The 23040-nt window shown below is 47.7% G+C and overlaps 1 protein-coding gene across 15 annotated transcripts in view; it reads left to right on the top strand.

Annotated features, from left to right (window-relative positions):
- Positions 1 to 23040, top strand: part of CDK5RAP2 (CDK5 regulatory subunit associated protein 2) — a 172194-nt gene that overhangs the window by 50835 nt on the left and 98319 nt on the right. For 10 of the 15 annotated variants that reach the window (XM_045469565.1, XM_045469580.1, XM_045469579.1 and 7 more), the window contains 2 exons: positions 717 to 809; positions 9607 to 9825. The exons of 1 other annotated variant lie outside the window; for it this stretch is intronic. In XM_045469565.1, coding sequence (XP_045325521.1) covers positions 717 to 809; positions 9607 to 9825 — 312 coding nt within the window. The remainder of the gene's footprint in view (positions 1 to 716; positions 810 to 9606; positions 9826 to 23040) is intronic. 4 more of the 15 variants (XM_045469575.1, XM_045469566.1, XM_045469576.1 and 1 more) reach the window with 2 other exon arrangements.

Genomic DNA, 23040 nt, shown 5'->3' with positions numbered 1-23040 from the left:
GGGGGACATCAGAGTTTCAGGGACGGGGAGAGAAATGCACGAGGGAGCCAGGAGTGGCCGCAGGAGGGCGGAGCTACCCAGGAGAGTGTAGCGCTGAGGAAGGTAACCGGGGCAGAGTTTGAGGGGTTGCCGGTGTGAGGCGTGGCGGAGCTTTGGCTCCTGATACCAGTAGTTCCAGCTTATGTCATTGTGTAACATGGGAGTTCGGGCCCCGCTGGAGTTGGAGACCTTCAGCGTGGAGTGGGACCGGCGGAGGGGCAGTTCTGGGTGCCGGTGAAGTCCGGCGCATGGCCACGGGAGTCACTGCTGACCGGGGTATGGGAGAAGGTCACTAGAGGATGCGAGATCGTGGGAATGGCCAGGCCAGGTCGTTGGCTGGGTCATCTCTGTGGACGCCGATGAGAGTAGCGCTTCGCCTCAGCCGGGCGTGGTTTTAGCGCCAGAACCCGTCACTTCATTTAGCCCAACGATGCCAGAGGTGGGTGAGTCGTGGTGTCCTCATTTTCGAGCTGTGGGAGTTGAGTCTCAGAGAGATTAAGTACCTTGCCTGAGGTTACCCAGCTCTTCAGCGGCCAAAGTGGAAGTCGCCCCCTTTCTGACTTCACGTCTTCCCTAACTACGAAGCCCTTGATGAGAAGTTCAGCAGGGAGAGCGCTTGAGTTGTGCACAGAGAGGAGAGCCCGGGTGCACACTCGGCCGCTGTTGTTCTTACCCAGGTGGGAGACCTTAACGCTGAAATCCAAGAGCTCAGTGCTGCCTTTGCCGAAGCCACAGAGGTGCCCCCGAAAGCGGAGACACAGAAATTGCAGGTAAGTGTTCGCTTTGGTTGAAGCAGCCGTCTGCCCGGTCCTTACTCCCGGGGAGGTCAGCACTTTGCAGCTGAAAGGAACCAGGGAGAACACCCAGTGGCCTTTAGAAATGGAGTTCTCAGTCTAATCGAAGGGTGTCCTTTGCCAGCTCTGGAGGCCTCTCCGGCCCCTCCTCAGTATGACAACAGCCACCCCTGCAGCGAGGACTGCCGAGGTTACTCGTGCCAGTGGTAGACTGTGCCAGATGTGTGGTTACCTCAACTGACCTTCACAATCTTGCGGGGACGGCCGTCATCATCCCGCTGTATCTGTGGGGTTTTTGAAGCTCAGGGAGGGTGTGCAGCTTATTCACTGTCACGTAGTTCGCAAGTGGCAGGGCCGGGATTTAAATGTAGTAATTGCTAATAGTAACAGCAGGGATTTACTGAACACATACTATGTGCCATGCGCTGTGCTGAGTGCTCTCTCTGGATTAGCTCAAGGGATCTGGACAGCAGATCGTGCAGTAGGCACTGTTAATATCCATGTTTAGAGAGTCAAGTACCCTGCATCGGGTCACAGAAGAGGGGACTGAGAGAGCTAGGATTTGCCCCAGAGCCAGGCTCACCCCCAAGCCTGTGCTTTTACCACCGCCCGCCCCCAACCCCCGTCCCCTCACCTGGCTTCTTTAGTCCAACCGCTCTCTGCCAGGTATCACTTCTGTATCTTGATGACTTAACCTGCCTTTTCTCCTTTTTTTCTCCCAACATTGCACTCTAACGACTCCTGCAGGCCGCCTCCTTGATGTTCCCTCTTTCTGGCTGATTTTAGTTTTGTGTTTTCCATTATTTTAATATTTTCTTCCCATGTTTCTAATTTCCCTCTACAGTGTATCCCTGTTACTAATAACGAGTCAGTAGAGACCACACTGCTTAGAGCTCTCCCTGCCACCTCTCCCCCCACGTTAGTTTTGGTTATAATGTAGAAGTTAGAAGTCAAATCTAATTTAAGACTGTCTGATCCCTCAGATTCATATCCCACATTCTTATCTTTTGCAGAGTTCTGGTTCACAGGTAAGAATAATTGAGGTAATTTGGTTTAAATCATGGTGCATGAGAAGCATAGGCATATCTCTGCCTTTGGAATCTCAGATTTGCCTTCTCCCAACATTTGCTTCATGAGATGGAGACAAGACTATACTTTACACTGAGGTCCCCCCAACCCCCCAACTTTGGAAAATGACAAGTTTTAAAAGCTGAATTCTTAGAGAAACCAGTGATATTTCCCACTGCTTGAGAAAAAAAAAAAAACTATGTCGGCAGTTGACAAGCAGAGGGACCAGACAGACATCCTTATAATCATTGTGATATTTTACTTGTTATGTTGGGCCTTGAAGGAAAGAAAGTCATCTTATACATTTAAATGGTCCCCAGGTTGGGGTGCCCGAGTGGCTCAGCTGCTTAAGCAGTGGACTCTTGATTTCAGCTCAGGTCATGATCTTGCGGTTTGTGAGATCGAGCTCCACGCCGGGCTCCATGTGACAGTGTGCGGAGCCTGCTTCTGATTCTCTCCCTCCCTTTCTCTCTGCTCCTCCCCTGCTCATGCTCGCTCTGCCTCAAAATAATAAACTTAGTGAAAAAAAAATTAAAAACAAATGTTACCCAGATTTATCGCATACATTTACTAGTTTCATAACTCTCAATGATTTTGGGGGTCTTGTCACTTACGGTGTTGGCCGGGTTTCTTGTCTTGCAAGATACAGACGTCACACACTGTTGAAAGTGCTCTGATTCTCGGTGCCTGCTTGCTGTTCCTTGCATCCTTACCCATGGAGGGAGTAGGTTTACTGGCTTGGCAGGTTGTCAGGACTTGAACTCAAGTCTGGCTCCAAAATCTGTGTCCTTGCCACTATTCTGATTGTGTGTGTGTGTGAGTAAAGGCGCGCAGTATGCTTATGTGGGCTGTTTCATTATGAGGTCGACAGAGTTTGAACGTTGCACAGACACTTGAAAATGCATTTTCTTTCACATATTGGGACCTTTTGGGGATGCCGTGTAATTAGAACTACTCATGATTTGCAGCGTGAGTAAAATAGCCCGAGTTCACAGGGTTGGCATTAGGTCCCACGTTGAAACGACAGCAGTGATACTCGAATTCTTGGAGTGGTTGCCACGATGCACAGACGTGGATTCTAATCACAGGTGTGACTCTGGCCAGGTTACAGTGTGGGCTGCATGGTGCTACCTCCAGACCCACCAGAAACACATATTTTCCCATTTGGAATACAGGTTTCCCCTGCTGCCGAAAAGTAGAGCTTTCCCGTGAAATCTTTGGAAGCCAGCGTGGCATAAAACAAAGAAGCAATTACCAGTAATTTACATGGAAAAATTTTTGAGCATTCTCAGACATAAAAAACAACCTCTCTTTTTTAGGCTTTCCTGGCATCTAAGGGCACATCTTGCTAACAGATATAAAGGATAGATCAAGATAAAGCACAGGTGCTCACAAGACGCTATTCAGAGCTATGGTGGCCCGACATGCGCGGTGTAGTTCCCAGGGAAGGGGCTTGGCGGGGCCGCACTCACTGCTCTGGGCGCGTGCTGCCGCTAGGATGGCTCGCTGCAAAACCAACGCCGAATGCCATTTTTATTAAAAATTTTTTTTCTTACTGAAGCCTAGTTGACGCACAATATTAGTTTCAGGTGTAAAACAGAGCGATTCAATGTTGATATGTATTACGAAGTGATCATGATAAATCTAGCTACCATCTGTCACCACACAGGGTTGTTACAGCATTATTAACTGTATTCCCTGTGCTGTACATTACATCCTTGTGACCCATTTTATAACTTCAAGTTTGTACCTTTGATTAATCCCATTCTCCTATTTTGCCCATCCCTCCACCCCCCTCTCTTCTGGCGGCCACCAGATTGCTCTCTGGATCTCTGAGTATGACTTGGTGCCTTTTGCCATAGAAGTGCAAATCCTCTTTGGATTTCTTTTAGTTAGCGAGAACAGGTTCCGTTGTAGGTCTTTTGTAAAAGCAAAGTGGTGTAATGCGAACTTTTGAGAAGTGGGGCCTACCTGTAGCATTATTTTCCCTCCCTGCCCCGCTTAGCTAGAAAAGTGAAATTGCATATTGTAAAATACTTAAAAGAGTGGAAAGAGGTTAATAGATGTCACCAGTAAACTCACGTCCAAAGATGTTCAGTACTAATACCTTGACTCTTTCAATGTGTATTTATACATATATACATACATACAACCTTTGAAAAAGCAGACAGGATGATAATACATATTTTGTTCTAGAATCTTTTTTTATTTAATATTCCTATCATACATTTGTATGTATTTTTATATATTATCATATATTTGTGTGTATATGTATATAAATCATTGTAGACTTATGTACAGTACATTTCTCTATACTCTATCTGGTTCTCCCAAAGGTGACGTCTTCCATAACTTTAGTAACAGTATCGGAGCCAGGACACTGACATCGGTGCAACGTATGGACCTTGTTCAGATGTCAGCAGTTTGACGTGCACTCGTGTGTTTATTCCTCTGCTTTTTAAACTACCTTTTTAAACAGTTGCGTGTAGTCTGCTGTACGTATGCACCGTATTATTTTTACTGGGGCGAACATGGGGTAGGACGTGAGTTTGAACCTTGTCTCTGTTCTTCACTACGTCCGTAGCCTCGGGTGAGATATTTGAGCTCTACCAGCCTGCTTACCCATCGTAAAATCCGGATAATCACACTTAGGTCACATAATCCTTACAAGGATTACACAAGAAAGTGTATCTGGGCGCAAGTAGTAACTCGGTAAATGTTAATGCATCCTTAAGGTGGGTGGTAGGTATAATCTTCTGGCACAAAAATATGGTAGTGACTTTGGTCAGTTCTTCAAATTCCGCTAATGGTATTCTGCAAATAGCTTTTCATTTGGAGGAAATTCTCCATATTATCTCTTGATTGGGAATGAAATACAGTGGAGTAGGTGCTGGCAGAGGGGAACTGGATTTATTTATCTTGCACTCACGGAAGCAATACTTTATCGTATTTAACCCTCACAACAACCCTGTGAAATCGAGATTTCACAGATGAGGAAACTGAACTTCAGGAAACTTCTTCCAAGTCATAGAGCTAGAACTGGTCTTTGAACTCTGGGCTCTGTGACTGTCTCTTTATTAAACTCATCATGTTTCTGCAGGGCGGGGAAGTGTGGTTTGTCTAATATGATACTTGGCCTCTAGTTTCTGACTATGTCTGTCTCATTGTGCCAAATGTTTGCCACCTGCGTTAAGCACTTGACTGATGGCATTGAATTCAGAAAGCAGGGTGTCATGCAGAAAAAGCTAAAAAAAACCTCTTCAAAAGTGTCTCAAAGGGCCATTTAAGCAAAATTGAACATGAAAAGTATCTTTATTATGGGAGTATGGATTTGAATTTTTTAAAGAGGCTCTGTTATCATTTGGACACAGAATGTCCATTGCTCTATAATAACTATTAATCTTTTTTTTTTTTTTTTTTTGAGAGAGAGAGAGCAAGAGAGCATTACTGGTGGGGGGAGCGGGAGGGAGAGAGAGAGAGAGAGATTGAGAGAGAGAGAGAGAGAGAGAAAGAGAGAAAGAGAAAGAAAGAATCTTAAGCAGGTTCCACACTCAACGAGGAGCCTGACGCAGGGCTCAATCCCATTACCCTGAGATCATGACCTGAGCCAAAATCAAGAGTTGGACACTCAACCAACTGAGCCAGCCAGGTGCCCCTATAATAACTGTTACTTTAATCATCAACATTGCTGGCCTGTGTTTAACAAGCTTCTAATTAGCATTCCTGTCTCTAACCTTCCCCTCCTTGAATTCAGTCTTCTTGTTTTAATTCTTGCTAGTTTATCGGTTTTAATTGGAATCTGCACTGGAATGGACAGGGCAGTATAGTGCTGTGGAAAGAACACAGACCTAGGAATCATTTGAATCCCAGATGTAATCATTTTATGGTCTGATGACAGGTCTGATAACAGTTCTGAGCCTGAGTTACTTAGATGGGGACATTACTTAATATGTACTTTGTAGGGTTGATATGAGAAATAGAGTATGATGTGTTCAAAAGTGCCTGGATTAGCTCCTCATGTGTAATCAGTGCTTAATAAAAGGTAACTGAAGATTGTTCACTTTGAATGTTTTTCCCATCATTATTTATCTTCTTTTGTTTTTTTTGTATTTATTTAAATAAGCATTGCTTATTTAAGCTTAAGTTAAATAAATAAGCATTGCTTATTTAAGCATTGCTTAAATAAGCTAGCACTATACTGGCTCTGTCACTTGTGGTGCTCCTGTCTCTTCCTCAGGCCTCAGTTTCCTCACCTGTAAAGCAAGCCTGCGTGATTCCATGCTCCTTCTCTGTACTTAGAGGCTAATAGGCTGTAGATGCCTGACAGCATTGAGCCTGAGAGAAAACGGTTATAATTGCAAGGTGGTGAGACACAGCTGATGAGACGAACATCGCCCCCACAATTAGTAGCTGCCTCCTTGGCTCTAGGAACCAAACAGTTCCTAGCTGAGTGGGGAGGAGGCAGAAAAGGTGAGAGGAGAGGCAGGACAGAAGCTTGTTTATTTTTTATTTTTGTCTTATTTTCTTTTCCCCAGCAGAAAAGGAGCGGGACAGATCAGTGGGCCAGTGGTGAATGTAGGATGTCAGGCTGTATTTCTTCCTGAAAAGGTCAGTCCCCTGCCAAGCCGGGGCTGCCTTATGGTGGCCTTTTTAAAAAACAGCCGGGGCGCCTGGGTGGCGCAGTCGGTTAAGCGTCCGACTTCAGCCAGGTCACGATCTCGCGGTCCGTGAGTTCGAGCCCCGCGTCAGGCTCTGGGCTGATGGCTCGGAGCCTGGAGCCTGTTTCCGATTCTGTGTCTCCCTCTCTCTCTGCCCCTCCCCCGTTCATGCTCTGTCTCTCTCTGTCCCAAAAATAAATAAATGTTGAAAAAAAAAAAATTTAAATAAGCATTATTCCCAATACTTTTTTTTTCTTTAAAGTTTATTTATTTTTGACAGGGAGAGAGAGAGAGAGAGAGAGAGAGAGCACGAGTGGGGGAAGGGCAGAGAGAGGGAGACACAGAATCTGAAGCAGGCTCCAGGCTCCAAGCTGTCAGCACAGAGCCCAACGTGGGGCTCAAACTCACGGACCGTGAGATCATGACCTGAGCTGAAGTCAGACGCTCAGCTGACTGAGCCACCCAGGTGCCCCACCCAATACTTTCTTTTAAAGTTCATTTGTTTTGAGAGAGACAGAGACAGCACAAGTTGGGGAGGGGCAGAGAGAGAAGGAGAGAGAGAGAATACCAAGCATTCTCCGCACTGCCAACGCAGAGCCCGACTCGGAGCTTGAACTCATGAAATGGTGAGATCGTGACCTGAGCTGAAATCAAGAGTTGGATGCTTAACTGACTGAGCCACCCAGGCATCCCCCGCTAATACTTTTTTTTGGGGGAGGGGAGTGTCTTGTGACCTAGGTTTCCTACTCTTTAAAAATTTTAACTTTAGAGGAAAGTGAAATAGAACCTTCTATAAAACCCACTTTGAAATGTGAATGGGGCTCCCCCTCAGTCTCTGTTGCTGGGTCCTGAATAGCAGCGGGGAAGCATTGGAGCAGATGGTTAGGCCGTGGGGGCCCAGGACCAGCACAGCCCCGCCTCTCCCTGATGAACTGTGGTTGCAGCCCACCCACCTCTCCTAACAACTAGGGCTTAACTAGCAGTGTTTCCTGGGAAGGCCAAGAAGCTGGGGCCAGTACCTTTACTCCACAGTCTGCGTTGTGGCCTTGACAGCCCTTGACAGCTCGTCATCGTGAGCCCTAGTCTAATCTAAAGAGCAGATTAGGGGCGCCTGGGTGGCGCAGTCGGTTAAGTGTCTGACTTTGGCTCAGGTCATGATCTCATGGTTCATGAGTTCGAGCCCCACATCGGGCTCTGTGCTGACAGCTCAGAGCCTGGAGCCTGCTTGGGATTCTGTCTCCCTCTCTCTCTGTCCCTCCCCCTCTTTCTCTGTCTCTCTCTCAAAAATAAATAAACAGTAAAAAAAAATAAAAACCCTGAAAGTTTATTTTCTCCTGATTGTAAGTATTACATATGCTTCAAATTTTCCTTCAGGAGACCGGAAAGAAGGGGGAAAAAAAAAAAAAAAAGGAATCAGGAAATCACCCAGCCACTATTAACATTTTGATGTTTTTCTTTTTCTGCTTTCTCCTCGGCATAGATTTTATTTTTTAAAGGACTCACAATTTAATCTTCCATTTTTTTTATATAACATTATGACTTGGAATATTCCTGTGTTATCAATTTAGGTTCTTATTTTTTTTCCTGTTAAAGTAAATCTGTGATGGATGACTTTGGGCATAAGGCTTTTCCTTACACTATATTTTGGACTCTTCTCGTGAGATTGAGTCCTGGGAATGGAATCATCGGGATGAGTGTGAACATGTTTATCCTGTACACACACACTTGTTATCTATAGTATGTCCATAGGGAGTCACATCAGTTTACATTCCTGCCAGTGTATTTCTTGGCTGCTGGATGCTCGGTCAGTTCTTGAAAAGTTAGTATTAATTGTGTTGCTTCATAGTAAGTTTGCCAGCGCTGGATATTCTCATTAAAACAGTCTTGTTAAATGAAACCTTGTTTTCATTTGCTCTGTTTGATTATTGGTGAGTTACAGTATTTTTTCAAATGCTTGATAATCCCATATGTATTTTCTTTCTTTTTTTTAAAAAAAAAATTTTTTTTTTAACGTTTATTTATTTTTGAGACAGAGAGAGACAGAGCATGATCGGGGGAGGGGCAGAGAGAGAGGGAGACACAGAATCGGAAACAGGCTCCAGGCTCTGAGCCATCAGCACAGAGCCCGACGCGGGGCTCGAACTCACGGACCGCGAGATTGTGACCTGAGCCGAAGTCAGACGTTTAACCGACTGAGCCACCCAGGCGCGCCCCCCCTTTTTTTTTAAATGTTCATTTAAATTTTGAAAGAGAGGGACCTCAAGCAGGGGAGGGGCAGAGAGAGAGGGAGGCAGAGGACCTGAAAGAGGCTCCGCACTGACGGCAGAGAGCCCGACGTGGGGCTCGAACTCACAAACCGTGAGATCATGACCTGAGCCCAGAGCTGGACGCTCAACCGACTGAGCCACCCAGGCCCCCTATTTTCTTTTCTACTAACCTGTGTATTAATGAAGTAAGGATGTTTTGGACACAAGTAGCCCTTGCACTCTGCTGAACTGACAGCTTCTCGAGGTGGCCACTGGACTGCCATGCTGACCACTTCTGTTTCTCCAGATGACTTTGGGTTTGAGCTGGGCTCAGCTCCATGAGCATTGTCGGCTTGAATCTGTCTCTGCTTGTCACGTGGCACTCTTCATTTTCTACCTTGTAAAAACAAGTCGATGAAGTTGTTTTTCTTTTTTTAAACCATTATAACAGGAACATTCTCAGTAACCTCAGAACATTTGAAAGAAGCGAAGGAAAGAAATCAGCTCTATGTACTCACCCAGATCCAGATTTTGTTAGCATTCTGTGCTTTTCCTTGCAGTCTTTTAAAAAAACCACAGCACTTTTACCCGGTTGTAGCCTTTCCCCTCTTAACATCAGCATCGTAACATAATCATTACTCTGTGTTATTTCAAAATCTTCATGTTAGTTGTGCTTTGGGTCCTGGAGGTTATGTCCATCTTTTTCTTTTCCTTCCTCAACTCCTCTCCCCCCACCCCAAGGCACTCTGTTTAGTGCGCTCCAGAAACCCGCTCGCCTCCCCTCTCTCCTTCCTCTTGTAGGGGTCTGAGGATTGTGAGGCTGCTGTGCTGGACAAGGCCACCCTTTTGGTGCAGCTGCGCTCAGAAAACCTCAACAAGAGCGCGGAGAACCACCGACTGCGTAGGAGCGTGAGGAAGGTGACCCAGGAGCTGAGCCGCCTGCAGCAGGAGAGAGAGAGACTGGAGAAGGACTTGGAGGAGGCCCATCGCGAGAGGAGCAGAGGGGACCGCACCATCCACGTGAGCGGCAGCGGCGTGGGCGGGCCGGGCTCTTTGGCACTTGCTGGTTTCAGGGAGATCTTCTTTGCGGAAGACGTAGAAAAGTCTGAAAAACATAAAGAAGAAAATGTTTCACTCCTCGTCTCATCACCTAGAAACTCTGCCTCTCTGTCTCTCTCTGTCTCTCTCTCTCTCTGTCTCTCTCTCACACACACACACACACACACACACACACACTCACCCACTCGCTCACTCACTCGCTCACTCAGTCACAGTCACATGCACACATGATTGGCATCAGGCTGAAAATGCAGTTTTGTATTTTGCTTTTTTCGGTGTTCTCTTTTTGGTGTGTTGCCATGTTATGAGTGCTCTTCAGAAACATGTTTTTGTTTGTTTGTTTTTCGGTACGAGGATAATATTTCATCACTTGGATGTGCTGCAGTTTATTTACTCCCTTATGTAGGACATTTAGGTTGTTACACTATTTTTTTCTTTTTTTTTTTGCCTTATAACATGCAATAGCAAACATCCTTGTATCTAAATACTTTTCCATTGATTAGTTCCTGATAGAGGCATAATTATTGGGTCAAAGAGTATGAATATTTTGACCATTATTTTATAGATATATGCAAATTGTTTCCCAGAATGATTATGTCCGATTTCTGTGTATTAGAGCGATCCTTTTTTAAAGACTATGTATTTATTCAGCACTGGATGCTAGCATTTAAAAAATTCTCTCGGGGGGCACTTGGGTGGCTCAGCCGGTTAAGTGTCTGACTTTGGCTCAGGTTGTGATCTCATGGTTCACGAGTTTGAGCCCCGCGTTGGGCTCTGTGCTGACAGCTCAGAGCCTGGAGTCTGCTTCGGATTCTGTGTTTCCTTCTCTCTGCCCCTTCCCTGCTCACGCTCTGTCTCTTTTTCAAAAAAATAAGCATTAAAAAAAATTAAAAATAAATAAAATTTAAAATAAAAAATTCTGAATTTGGCAGGCATAAAGTAGTTTATCTTTGAAGATTTCTATTATATGTTTTTTAAAGTTTATTTATTTTTGAGAGAGAGAGCAAGCGGGGGAGGGGCAGAGAGAGAGAGAATCCAAAGCAGGCTCTGAGCTGTCAGCACAGAGCCCGATGCAGGGCTTGAACCCACGAACTGTGAGATCATGACGCGAGTCGAGATCAAGAGTCAGACACGTAACCGACTGAGCCACCCAGGTGCCCGAAAATTTGTTACATTTCAACTTAAGTATTCAGCGTGTTGAGAGTCACATCCAGATGCGTCGCCTGGGTGCAGCTGCGTGGGATAGGGTCTGAGTCTGAGTGATCATTGACACTCTGGTCAAATGAATAACCTGCACAGGAACCCCGGGCAGGCACAGGACCTCGGGTGGGCAGTCATTAGAGTGGCGGTCTCACAGGGGAGCCCGCAGGTGCTACAGTTGAGTTCTCCAGTGGCTGCTGTGGGCACGGACGTCCGGATCCCCTGCTTTGAAATCCTAACGTGAACACTGACAAGAGAATTGAAATACGAATGTTTGTGTATTTTAACACAAATATTAATGAACATCAAGGGAACAGTAATGGAAATTTAGAAAAAGAAAACGTCACCTACAGTTCCACCAGCCTGACACAGTAACTTTTTGGTTTTCAGTGTCACCCTTCAGACCTTAGTGCAGCTGGGTGCCGCTCTGGGTCCTTTGATCCCTTACTTTATCACGGGCATCTTCCCATACTGTGTGGGGCCCAGAGTGACCGTGTGGAATGATGCATACTCTTCACTGAACAGATTTCACATGCTTTACATAATCATTTCCTGTTCTGTCGCCATGTTGGTTGTTTAAATGATGCCACGATAACCGTCTTTGGGAGTAAAGGTGTTTTCCCTTAAAATTCCTAGGATTTGAGTGAGTTTACTAGGTCAGATGCTACAAACATTTTATGCTAGTTAATCATGTTGCCAAATCATTTGTCCAAAGGGCTGGCCCAGTTTATGCTGCCACCGGCGACCTTGGAGTATACCAGTTTACTGCATGTTGTTAAAAGAAGCGTTTCCCACGTGTTCTTGAACACCAGATGTCCCTGCTTTAGATGTTGATGGAAATATAAGCCATGGTCTCTGAAAGTTTCATCTTTTCCAAAGGGAGATGGAAATGTTATCTGTGATAAAATGCAAAATAGCTTAAAATCCAGAGCTCATTAATGCAGCTCAGGGAGTCGGTGCAGAAGATCCCCGTGGGATGGAGTAGTCGGGAAACCTTCTAGGAGGAGGTGACATGAGTGGAACGAGAAGAAGTAGGGTTTGAGTTGTGTGCGTTAAGGCAAAGACTGGCCAGGTAGAGGTGCGGTTTTCATGGTTCTTACTCCTTCACTGGATAACTTCCACTTAGTTTAAAGTAGCTCAGCCCCTCCACCCCTCACTGTCACTATAAAAGGTTCATTCAGTAGAATTTGGATTGGGGACATGCATACACATACACACATCTCTCTATAAAATAAGTAATTTTTTAATCTCATAACCCACTCTTGGTAAACATTTGAAAGGGCTGTGTGATATTACCTCAGGTGGAGATGCTGTAATTTATTCACCTGTCCCTCTGCCGTCAGACCTTGGTGGTTCCGTAAAGCACTTACTCAGGTACACCTTGGTGCTTCTGAAAGAATTTTGGGCTGCTGTTGGCAAGCAGATGCATTCCTGTGTAGCACCTGCACATCTGTGTGAGGAGGCGGGGAGTGTTTGGTGACGAAAGGAAGGGGAGGGGGACAGTGAGAGGAGGGATTGGGGTTGAGCATCCTGGGGGGGAGGGGTTTTTCTGCCGGGACTGAAATCCAGCTTGAGCTGACTTAGGCAAAAAGAGGAAACTCTTGCCTTGTGTAATAAGTGCTGGAGGGACAGAGACCCTGGCACACTGTGGGGACCGGATCTTGGTCCCTGAGAGCCGGCTTCTTCGTCTCACGTCTGCATCCTCCAGTTCCAGGTGGTTGGACCATCATTGCCCTCCTGCTGGGCTCACATAGTCCCGGTTTGTTACATAAGAGGGAGGAGGACTCTCCCACTCCGTCGCCCCCACTGTCTCCCTGTCAGGATGGCCGGAGGGGTGAGGTATGGAGAGGCCCAGACCAGCGTGGGTCACGTGCCCGCTCTTTGTCAGCGGTGTGTACGTGTGCATGCGCGTGTGCGTGTGAGTCCCGCCACGGACGGCCTCCTCAGAGGCACGTGCTTGGGAGGGCTGGGCAGTTACCCAGAGAAGCGGGCTGCTTTGCTTCAGACCTGAACAACCACCATGCACGCTAAACGCTTACCTCAGGCGAACGTGGCCGTGACCCCGAGCTTTCTAGCATCTCGCCTTGACTCCTTTTCTGCATCAGGTCATATGTGTGTTTCCGGCGAGGTGATGTGGCCGTGGATTCTTTCCTTTTGTGTATGTATTGCGTCACAGTGGTATCTCTGCTTACCTTCTGGTTACGGCCGAAGAATTCGGCCGTGTCCGTCTCCTGTGAATGTTTTACACTGGATGTCAGGGCGCTGGCTTGTTGAGAGTCCGGGGAGCATGAAGGGGGTGTTCAATGCAGACGTAGAGCAGGACCTGCCGGCCCGGCGTGTCTTGTCTGCTTGTTCTCTAACAGGCTCTTTAATGAACTAGATTCACTCACCAGCTGCTACTGCTGTTGCTTCCGGATTGAAACAAACCAACAAATAAGCAGACCTTGTAGGGGCCTCTGTTTCTGCCCTGGCAAAGGAGAGGAATCCATCCGTGCGTTCGGCCACATTGAACACTGTGCAGACCCTCGGCTGGGCGTGGGGACACTTCCACGACAGTGGTATGAACAAAGTCCCGCGGGAGCCCAGGGCAGGGAAGCGGCTCGCAGGATCAGAGAAGGCTCTAGGGGAAAGCGACTTGTGAACCGGTTCTGAAGTCGGAGTTAAACAAAGGTTAATAACAGACAGGCAAGGGAGGGTTTTGTAGAGAGGGCCGAGGCACAGGGGTATGAGAGCGGATGGTGTATTTGGGGACACAAAACAGGAATGCCCTGTTTGAAGTATTCGGAAGTATTCTTTGGAGCTTTAAAAACTGTGATTTATTCCCTTTGGTGTTTCAGAAACATTTTCAGAGGTTTACGGAGAGTCATAAAAATGAGATCAAAGATACAGATAAAGGCGTTAAGGTCAAGGAACGAAAAGGGGGAGTAGGAAAATGGAAGCAGAGTGAGGAGAAATGCATGTTGCGATACCTGTGACGGTACCAAAGGTGGGGCTTAAAATTCAGCCGGCAGCTCCTGGCAGCAAAAGTAAAAAGGGAAATTCGGGGAAAAAAAAAAAAAAAAAAAAAAAAAAAGGGAAATTTGGGTACAAGGTCTTCAGTGTCTGAAGATGAACACATTGAGATAAGAGCACGGCTTCTGCTGGGACTCAGGCCTGGGAGTGGTATTGCCTCCGGTGGGTTTCTGGAGTTCTCGAGCAGGATAGGGTCTTTGACACTATGCCGTTCAGTAGAAGCAGTTCTGTGCAGGGCCACGTCAGTGTCACCCAAGTCGGTAAGCTCAGACGTGGTTTCCAGTCCCTGGGACGATGGTCCAGCTGTTTCCCATTATTCTCGTTTCTTTTTTTCTTTTTTTCTTTTTGATTTTTTAAATGTCTTTATTTTAGAGAGAGAGAGAGAGAGAGAGAGAGAGGGAGAGGGAGTGAACACAAGTGGGGAGGGGCAGAGAGAGAGGGAGACAGAACCTGAAACAGGCTCCAGGCTCTGAGCTGTCAGCACAGAGCCCGACGCGGGGCTCGAACTCACGAACCACGAGATCATGCGCTGATCTGAAGTCGGGCGCTTTACCGACTGAGCCACCCAGGCACCCCCCATTATACTCGTTTCTTAGACAGCAACTCCAAGCTCAGTGAGAAATGCTGCAGCCCTTTTTATAGGCGAGTCCTGACTCAGAGCCTTTGCTGTGGTCCACGGTCAAGCATACTGGGTTTTGTTGTTGTTGGTTTCAGCATCCCCTGCATTCTTTCTGATGGAAAGCCGACCGGTTATCTTTTGGATGTGGGCAAACCATCCTTTGCACGTGAATTGCTGTCTCAGTGTGCTTGCTCTTCAGCTCTTCAGAGGGAGCCGATACCTGTCTGAACAGGTGGCTTGGGTCTGGGGCGTAGGAGTTCCCTGTGTCAGAACGTGCCTGGGCCCTGCGAGCTTCGACCATGAGAGTCACTTTGTCACGTTTGTTTCAGTTGCCTGGGATTGCGGTGACCCAGTGCCGGTTGACTCGGCACACGTTATAATTTGCGTTTGTTTGCTTGTTTGTTTCTTCAGGGGACGTGTAATGAGTCCCCGCGGTGGCACAGGCACTGTTGGTAGGCCCTGGTGAATGCAAGCTTTGGCTTTTCCTTCGAAATCTTTCCACAACCAGAAAGGTCCAAAAGTGCGTCTCCCAGAGAGAGCCCCTTCTTTGTATTATACCTCCTTGCCACCAGAGGGAGCCACATCCCTACCAGGAAGTTCAGGAGGTCTTGGCAAAACACACACCAACAAACCTGGTGTTCCCCAGTTGGTGTCTTAACTGTGATGTTGTAAGTGTGCTGGCTTCTGTGGTTTATAACGGGAATGCTGCTCGGATTGTTGCATCCTTGCCCTCACACCTTGACTTTGGTGTATCATTTGGCTCCAGAGGCTTAAGCCTCTCCTTTTAGTGTGTACGTGTGTGTGCATATGCATGCGTGCTTGTGTGTGTGTGTGTGTGTGTGTGTGTGTGTGTGTTTGGTGAAAAGTGATAGAGAGAGGTAAACCTTTATTTACCTTTATTTTAGATTTGCTTTTTCTGGGTCAGGTGTTCTGTATGCTACTCGGGGTGGGTGGGGGAAAGGAGTTAAGTGCTAGTCTTCTTCTTCTCCTTTATAAGCAACGTATATGAGACATTGGTTTAGCTGTATTCCCCAGACTGTCTCATAATGCTCTCATCTGTTACAAGACCTGTCATCCGCTACTCTGACAAGTGTGTGCTTCAGTACCTGGGCACTTAGCTCTGTGGGGATGCATTTGCTGGCTAAAGCCCAAAAATCTAATTAAAGTTGTACCCGTCACCCAGCTGGCTAATCCCATGTGCTTTGACAGGAGCAGGTTTAATTTCAGGGTAGTTCATCCTGAACCCGTCTGGTTTCACATGCGTTTGTTGATGGATAGCTCCAGATGAGATTATGACAGCGTTCAGGGCGTCTCTTGTGATCCGTAGTCAAAACATGGCATTTGGAGACAGTGTCTGTAGGCTGGTTGGGTAGGGCTCGGACCACAGACCTGAAGTAGTGTGACTCAGGAATCAGAGCTCCCCTTGCCTCGTTTTTGTTGCAATCGGGTGGGAAGATTCTGAGTTGGAGTCCCTGTAGACCAATATGCAGTTTAAATGGCCTTTGCTTGAGGAAGTCCTGTCTTTGCAAATTCCAGCCACTCTTAAGAAAGGCTGAGTGCATGGGGCGCCTCCGTCGGTTGGGCATCCGACTTCGGCTCAGGTCATGATCTCACGGTTTGTGAGTTCGAGCCCCACATTGGGCTCTATGTTCACAGCTCAGAGCCTGGAGCCTGCTTCGGATCTGTGTCTCCCTCTCTGTCTGTCCCTCTCCCCCACCCCCTCTCTCAAAAATAAATATTAAAAAATTAAAAAAAAAAAAAAAGGCTGAGTGCAGAGACTTGGGTCAAAACCGGGTTTGAGTTCTGGCTCCACCACTGGCTCGCTGTTGGACCGTGAGCCAGTAACTTTGCCTTTCCAAACTGTGGGGTCCATTTCTTCTTAGAAAAAGAGCTTAGTTGTAAGGATTGTCTGAGATCGGGGACAGCACTTACGAGCATAACACCTGGCACGTCACAAACGATCAATGAGTAGTAGTTGTTCTGATGGTGGAGATGATGCCACTCCCCTGGGAATGAGAAACTTGGCAGTTCGAGTCGGTATCTTAGGAGCAGTGGGCACCAGTGCTGGGCTTGGGTTTGAATCTTGGCTTTGGCAGGTGCTTAGCTCTAAGCCTCTAGGTCAGTTGCTTAACTTCTCTCAGCTGAGGTTCTCTCCCCTGAAATGGGGTTGATTATACCTATTTTAGGATTAAATGAATGGATAGTAACATTTAATGCATGAGAAAGCAGAGGTTCCTGGCACGCAGAGGCAGATGTGTTGGACTCCTCCTCATTCCTCTTTTCCTGCTTTTAATTGTGTGGCAGGTGCTGGCTCAGGACTTCAAATGACAAACCACTGCCCGCTAGAATCTAATGGACACTGTTGACTAATAAATGTGGTCTGCCGGTTACCAGCCAAGTCAACAAAGCTGTAAATTTCTTCCTTGATCAACACTCCCCTCTCCTCTGAAGAAAGTGCTTGTCTGTTCCTTTCCAGCTGATTGATCCCTCTAGGAAGGGGGGCAGAACCCTTTTCGAGTGACGGATTCTGTAGTACCTCAGTGGCTTGTGCACGGGGCTGCTGTGGAGGCTGGTGTAAAAGGCTGTTCCCATCAGTTTTCACGTGGAATTGCTGTAGTCTCTCTGGGGGCACAGACAGAAAGGCTTTCCCTTATCTCTGGTTCTTACTTTATAATTTCTGTGCCAGGCTCTGTCCTGGGCACTGGGAGCACAGGACTGAATCAAATCAGACACAGTCTCCGAAGGAATCTGGCAGAGAACTAGAAACACAGACAGAGAGCTAATTAAAATATAGCGAGATAAGTGCGGGTAGGGGGATGGGCCAGACGCTTTGGGAGCATAGAGCATGGATCTACACTAAGAGCAGGGGTGGGAGTGGGGAGGGCTTCACCGAGGAGGAGGTTTGGAGGGGAGACTTGAAGGCTGAGTAGCTGTTTGCTGGTCAAGAGAGAGCCTGTGTGGACACCCGGGGAGCATGTATGAGCCTGGCACAAAGAAGAACAGTGAGTGGCTGGCAGAGAGGAGAGGGCGGAACGTTCCATCACACCCCGGCTGGAGTTGGAGAGAGGGGTGGTGCCTGATGGCTGTTAAGTGACTCAGCTGAGCCTTGACCCCTGCCCGGTTTGAACTCTGACTCCTTCGTCCCTCCCCCGCCCAGCCAGCTTCCTGGTGAAAGCCACACTGAGTTCCTTGCTCAGAACTTTTGTAGTCCCCGCAGCCAGGACCACACAGTGCCACACGCGTGTGTCAGATCTCTGTGGTGAGCCCGGCTCATTCCAGCAGTTTCCGTTTGTCCATTTATTCATTCATTGAAGCATATGAATTCTTTGTTCAAATGTAGCTCTTCTGGAGAGAAAACGTGAAGGCGGGGCTGCTCGGGGAGAAGTGAGGTGGCAGGCCGGGCACCCCCTCCCCCACCATGTCACCCTCCGCCGCTCCCAGGGGCGACAAGGCTTCGGAACATGGGCTGGACACTGCTCTCTCATGCTAATTCTGGAAATTCTTACATCACTGGGTTCCTATACCTCATTAAGATTTTGGAGAAGTTTCCTTTGTGTATTGAAAAAGGTAACCACTGAGCACTCTGACAAGCTTTCTCACAGCGAAACCCGAGAAGGTGGAAATTTGATGGATGAGAACCTTCTCATTCTCCATCTGGCCGGAGATAAAACAAACCAGCTGACTGCAGAAGGAAGTAAGAGGGCCTGGCTTTTCATTTCTAATGTGATTCTAAGATTATAGGGATATTTTATTTTTAAAGTAATCCGCTTCTTTTTTCTGTCATTCTCCCTGTGATATGCAAAGGCGACGCTCAGCTCAGTGTTGGTCCAGAGCGCACCTGCGCATCTTAAGCAAAATTGCCCATTAGGTGAAAAGTGAGGCCGCTCGGTTGATGTCACTGCACGCAGATCCTCCTGTGGCAGCTCTCTTCTGGAAAGCAAGGTGGTGGTCTGGTACAGGAGAGGGGTTTTCAGACTGTCTTCCCTGTCCCTTGGTCCAGAAGCAAGTAAGACAGGTGCACCTGAGGGGGTTTGCAGGTTCCTCAGGGTAGTGGCTTCTTGCACTAAAATCAAGTACAGATTTCCATGTTTGTCCCCAAGCCAACCGGGTCCGTTGTTGGAGGAAGGCCCAGGAGTGTGCAGTTAGAGGATGCCGAGGGCCAGCCTTGGGTTTTGCTAATCCCCGGGCTTCCTGGGCTCCCTTTGAAAAACCACTGGTGTGGGGGCACCTGGATGGCTCGGTCGGTTGACTGTCTGACTCTTGATTTTGGCTCAGGTCATGATCCCAGGGATGAGGGATCAAGGTCCTCGTTGGGCTCTGCGCTCAGTGTGGAGCCTGCTTGGGATTCTCTTTCTCTCTCTCTTTCTCTTTCCCTCTCCCTCCCTCCTTCCGCCCCTCCCCTACTTGTGTGCGCATGTGTGCATGCATGTGTGTGCGTGTGCTCTCTCTCCCTCTATCTAAAAAAGAAAAAAAAAAAGAGAAAAACCACCGGTTTAGTGGTTTAGTGAAAAGAACGTGAATAGACCTGCTTTAAATCCTGATTCCGCCACCTTTTCCTTTGGGTAAGTTGCTGGTGTATTTGAACCTCTGTTTCCTGATTGGTAAAATGGGTGGGGTCAGAGCATCTGCCCACAGGGGTGTTGTGAGAGCTGCGTGAGGGGATGGTTGTAAAGGGCCCATCACTGTCCTAAACGCTGTAGAGGTTTGCAGAGAAAGGTGGTGGGTGGTGTTTTGGGAGGACGATCGCTGAGGGCCAGAGCAGTCCGGGAGGGCATCGTGGAAGAGATGAACTGGGAATGGACCTTGCAGGGTGAGCATGCTGTCTCCAGGCAGAACTGGGGGGAGCTGTACTGTCTATTTCCAGATGGAGAGGGACAGGTGGTCAGGCGAGGTAAGGCTACAAGGTAAGCTGGAGCCTGTGGCGGGAAGTAGGGGGTCTGGGACGAAGGTTTGTTAAGCAAGGTGGCTTCATTCCACGGTTAGCACGAGGTCACTGCGGGGTCCTGGGTAGAGATGTAATGATCGGGGTGTGTGTGTGTGTGTGATTTGGTGGGTGAACGCAGAGATAGACCAGTTAGGAAGCTGTTGCACTTGAGCAGCTGAGAGCTGATTTCTGAAGAAGGCAGAGGCAGGGGGGTGGAGGGAGAGGAGGGCTGAGCAGGGAGGACATTTTTCTCCCCAGTACTTCCGGTTCTCCCTGTCCCCTTAATACTTCCTCAAGGGAGGACGGGGGACTGTCCGGGTACTCAGAGTCCCGGTTCACCGGGCCAGCCTTGCTGATGCGTGGGTTACTCTCCCTTAAGGCAAGAACCCAGGTTCCGGATTCCCTAGCTTTCTTGCTGCAGACCTAACCAGGCCTGGCACTTGTTGGGCAGATGGCTCCCCTGAGCTGCATGTATGCTCCTCCTTCAAAAAGCAAAACCCAGAACAGCCGTGTTTTATCAGGAAGCCCTGCTTCGGGTAGGCCATTTTCGCAGACTTGTACTTTGATTCCCAGTCTGTGGTTGGTTCAGCTCCTGTGAGAACTCCAGGGGGTTGGGGGTAGGGGTAGTCGGCAGGGCGGGATTTGGGCACTCGTGTCCACGTAAAATCGCCACATACTCACCCTTCCTCTCTCGTGTGCTCTGCGCGGAGGCTGGGCTCTCCCTTCAGGCCTGAGTCGCCTGTCAAGGTGTGTGTGAGAGCCAGGGGGAGGAGCGGGATCTGGGGCCCGGTGGGTGGTGATGCTGTGGCCACAGGAGGGAACCTGGGAGTAGAGGTCCGCCTGGAGGATATGCGTGCAGAGGGCGGGAGATGACGTAGTGTCGTTTCCTGTGCACCTGCTGTGCCGGGTGCCCATCGCACATTCTCTCATTTAACCCTCCGGGGACCCTAGGAGCCTGTACCGTTATCCCCATTTACTGGAAAGGAAACACTCAGAGATTTTTGTTATCTATCTGTGGTCACACGGCTAGTTAGCGGTAGAGCCCGGATTCGAGTCTACTTCTGCCTATCTTCACAGCGTGGGGATATTGAAAGAGGTTTGGGGAAACCACCCAAGATTATCAATTTTCGGTTCTGATTGTTTTGCTCAGGCGAGACATGCCGTCTCCATGCCTCCCCTAAACATTTATTATAACTCCACTGGTGCCGAGCACAGGAGCCTGTCGGCGCCTCTGTGTTGCCATGGCAGCTGCTCCTCCTCAAGGCCACCTCAGCACACACGTGCCCCCCTCCCTGCAGTGGGCCTTTTACTTCAAGCCTTCTCTGACTGCTCTTCGCGTGAGGTCCAGGGTCCTTGGTCCTGCCCCATTCATTAGCAGGAGGGCGTAGCTTTCAGGCTGGATGTTTTGTCAATCCCGAGTCCTTGAGAAACTGTGACATTAGCTTGGGGCGTTGGAATTATTGACCAGTGGCAGCCGGTGTCCCAGAGTGGTTTTCTATTTCTTTGGTCTTAACAGAGGTGCGGTTGGGTGAGAGAGAGCACAGAATTTGGGGTCTGACCGACCTGGGTTTGAATTTCAGCACTAGAACTTACTCATTGTAAAGCTCTGTAAACAACTTTCAGCCTCTGTGAGCCTTGGTTTCCTTTCTATAAACACAGGACTGAATACTTACCATGTATGCAGTCATCAGGGCTCAGGATGTTTTATGTCCAAGGGCCTTGGCACATGCTTGGCTCAAGGCGGGTGCATGGTAAATAGTAGTTTCTATTACAAATGGTTATAATAAGAGAAATGCTTTATCCTGTTTGGTGTCCTGACTTTCCCTGAGACTCTGATTTACGCTGAGGGCCTTCTACCACCAAAAATACACACACACGCGCGCACACACACACACACACACACACACACACACACATTTGCATAGGCTCCCGGGGACCCATTCAGTGGACCTCAGATTAAGCACCTCTAATCTTGAGGAATGACCCAGTTACATGTCCTTTGTGGGATTTTGGAACAGGTCATTTTCATGTGGTCAACTCTGTTAGTTTGGGGAACATGTGGAAGAAATGTGGCATATTGGTCACCTTTCTCACTTAAAACATGCAAGTTCTTAATCTAGGTACCCGCATTAAAATTGTATAAGCAAATGAAACGGGAGAGCGGAGTAAATTGCTGTACATGCACATAGAGACTAGAACTTGAACCAGACATTAAAATAATGCGTCTGATGGGTGTTTACGCGACGGAGAGAACGGAATCAAGGAAATGATGTAAGTGGACCAGTAATTACTATGCATGTAAACGGTGTACACTTTTGACTTAGCATGATGCAGAAGTATTTTAAGATTAAAAAGGAGGCGTGATCTTTTCAGGATGACCTTTCCAAGATGACGGGCAAACTTATTGTGAATTTAAAGATGTACCTTTTGGCTTAACACAAGATTTTATGGTCCCTATGATCCAGTTTTTAGGAGGAGGTTTCTTTTTTTTAACGTTTATTGAATTTTGAGACAGAGAGAGACAGAGCATGAACAGGGGAGGGTCAGAGAGAGAGAGGGAGACACAGAATCTGAAACAGGCTCCAGGCTCTGAGCCGTCAGCACAGAGCCTGATGTGGAGCTCGAACCCACGAACTGCGAGATCATGACCTGAGCTGAAGTCGGACGCTTAACCGACTGAGCCACCCAGGCGCCCCTAGGAGGAGGTTTCTACGAGCAAGTGTCAGATGACTGTAGGTGGATGGGGATCATTTCAAAAGAAATCCAGACCCTGGTCATAGTGTGGAAGTGAGCTTGAGAGGCTGGTAATCAGAGGTGGCATCAGGCGGGTGCTGTCCCTTAGTGACCATGATTGTGGGTAAATAACTTTACCTGAGCCTGTTTCCCCATTCATAAAATGGGGAGCAATCCCATCTACCTGATCCGTCCGTCCTCCCAGCAGATATTTATTGAGTGCTATTCTGGTTGTTTACTGCATTTGCCATTCCTAGGTGTTGCTGCTGATGTTGTTCTAGGGGCTGTGTTCTGAGCACCCTGGTTCTTTTTGGTGGGAAATGGTATTTAAAGACTACAGTCTGGATGCCGGGGAGGATGCTGATTTTAGGCTTTCGCAGTGAAAGGAAGGAAATCGCAGAAAGTAGAAGTTCATCTTGATAGTTGGAATTCATATTTACAAAGACATGTTTGTACTTATTTTTGTATTTGTATTGCTTTTCACTTAGGCTTGTAGTCTTGGTTCTCATCACATTAATAATTACTTATTTAATAAGTGTATATATACATGCACAGTTTCAGAATAACAATACAAATATTGCTTCCAGCACGATTACTCAAACAGTGTAAGATTTTCTGCAATGGTTCCTTGTGTCCTTGGAGAAGTACCCCACTTAGGGGCATATAAATTACTCTGCTTTTAAGTTGC

This window comes from Leopardus geoffroyi, chromosome D4 (genome assembly GCF_018350155.1).
Source record: "Leopardus geoffroyi isolate Oge1 chromosome D4, O.geoffroyi_Oge1_pat1.0, whole genome shotgun sequence".
In the NCBI taxonomy this organism is placed as follows: domain Eukaryota; kingdom Metazoa; phylum Chordata; class Mammalia; order Carnivora; family Felidae; genus Leopardus; species Leopardus geoffroyi.
Note: the sequence above shows the minus strand (reverse complement) of the source record. Positions and strands in the feature narration are given on the sequence as shown.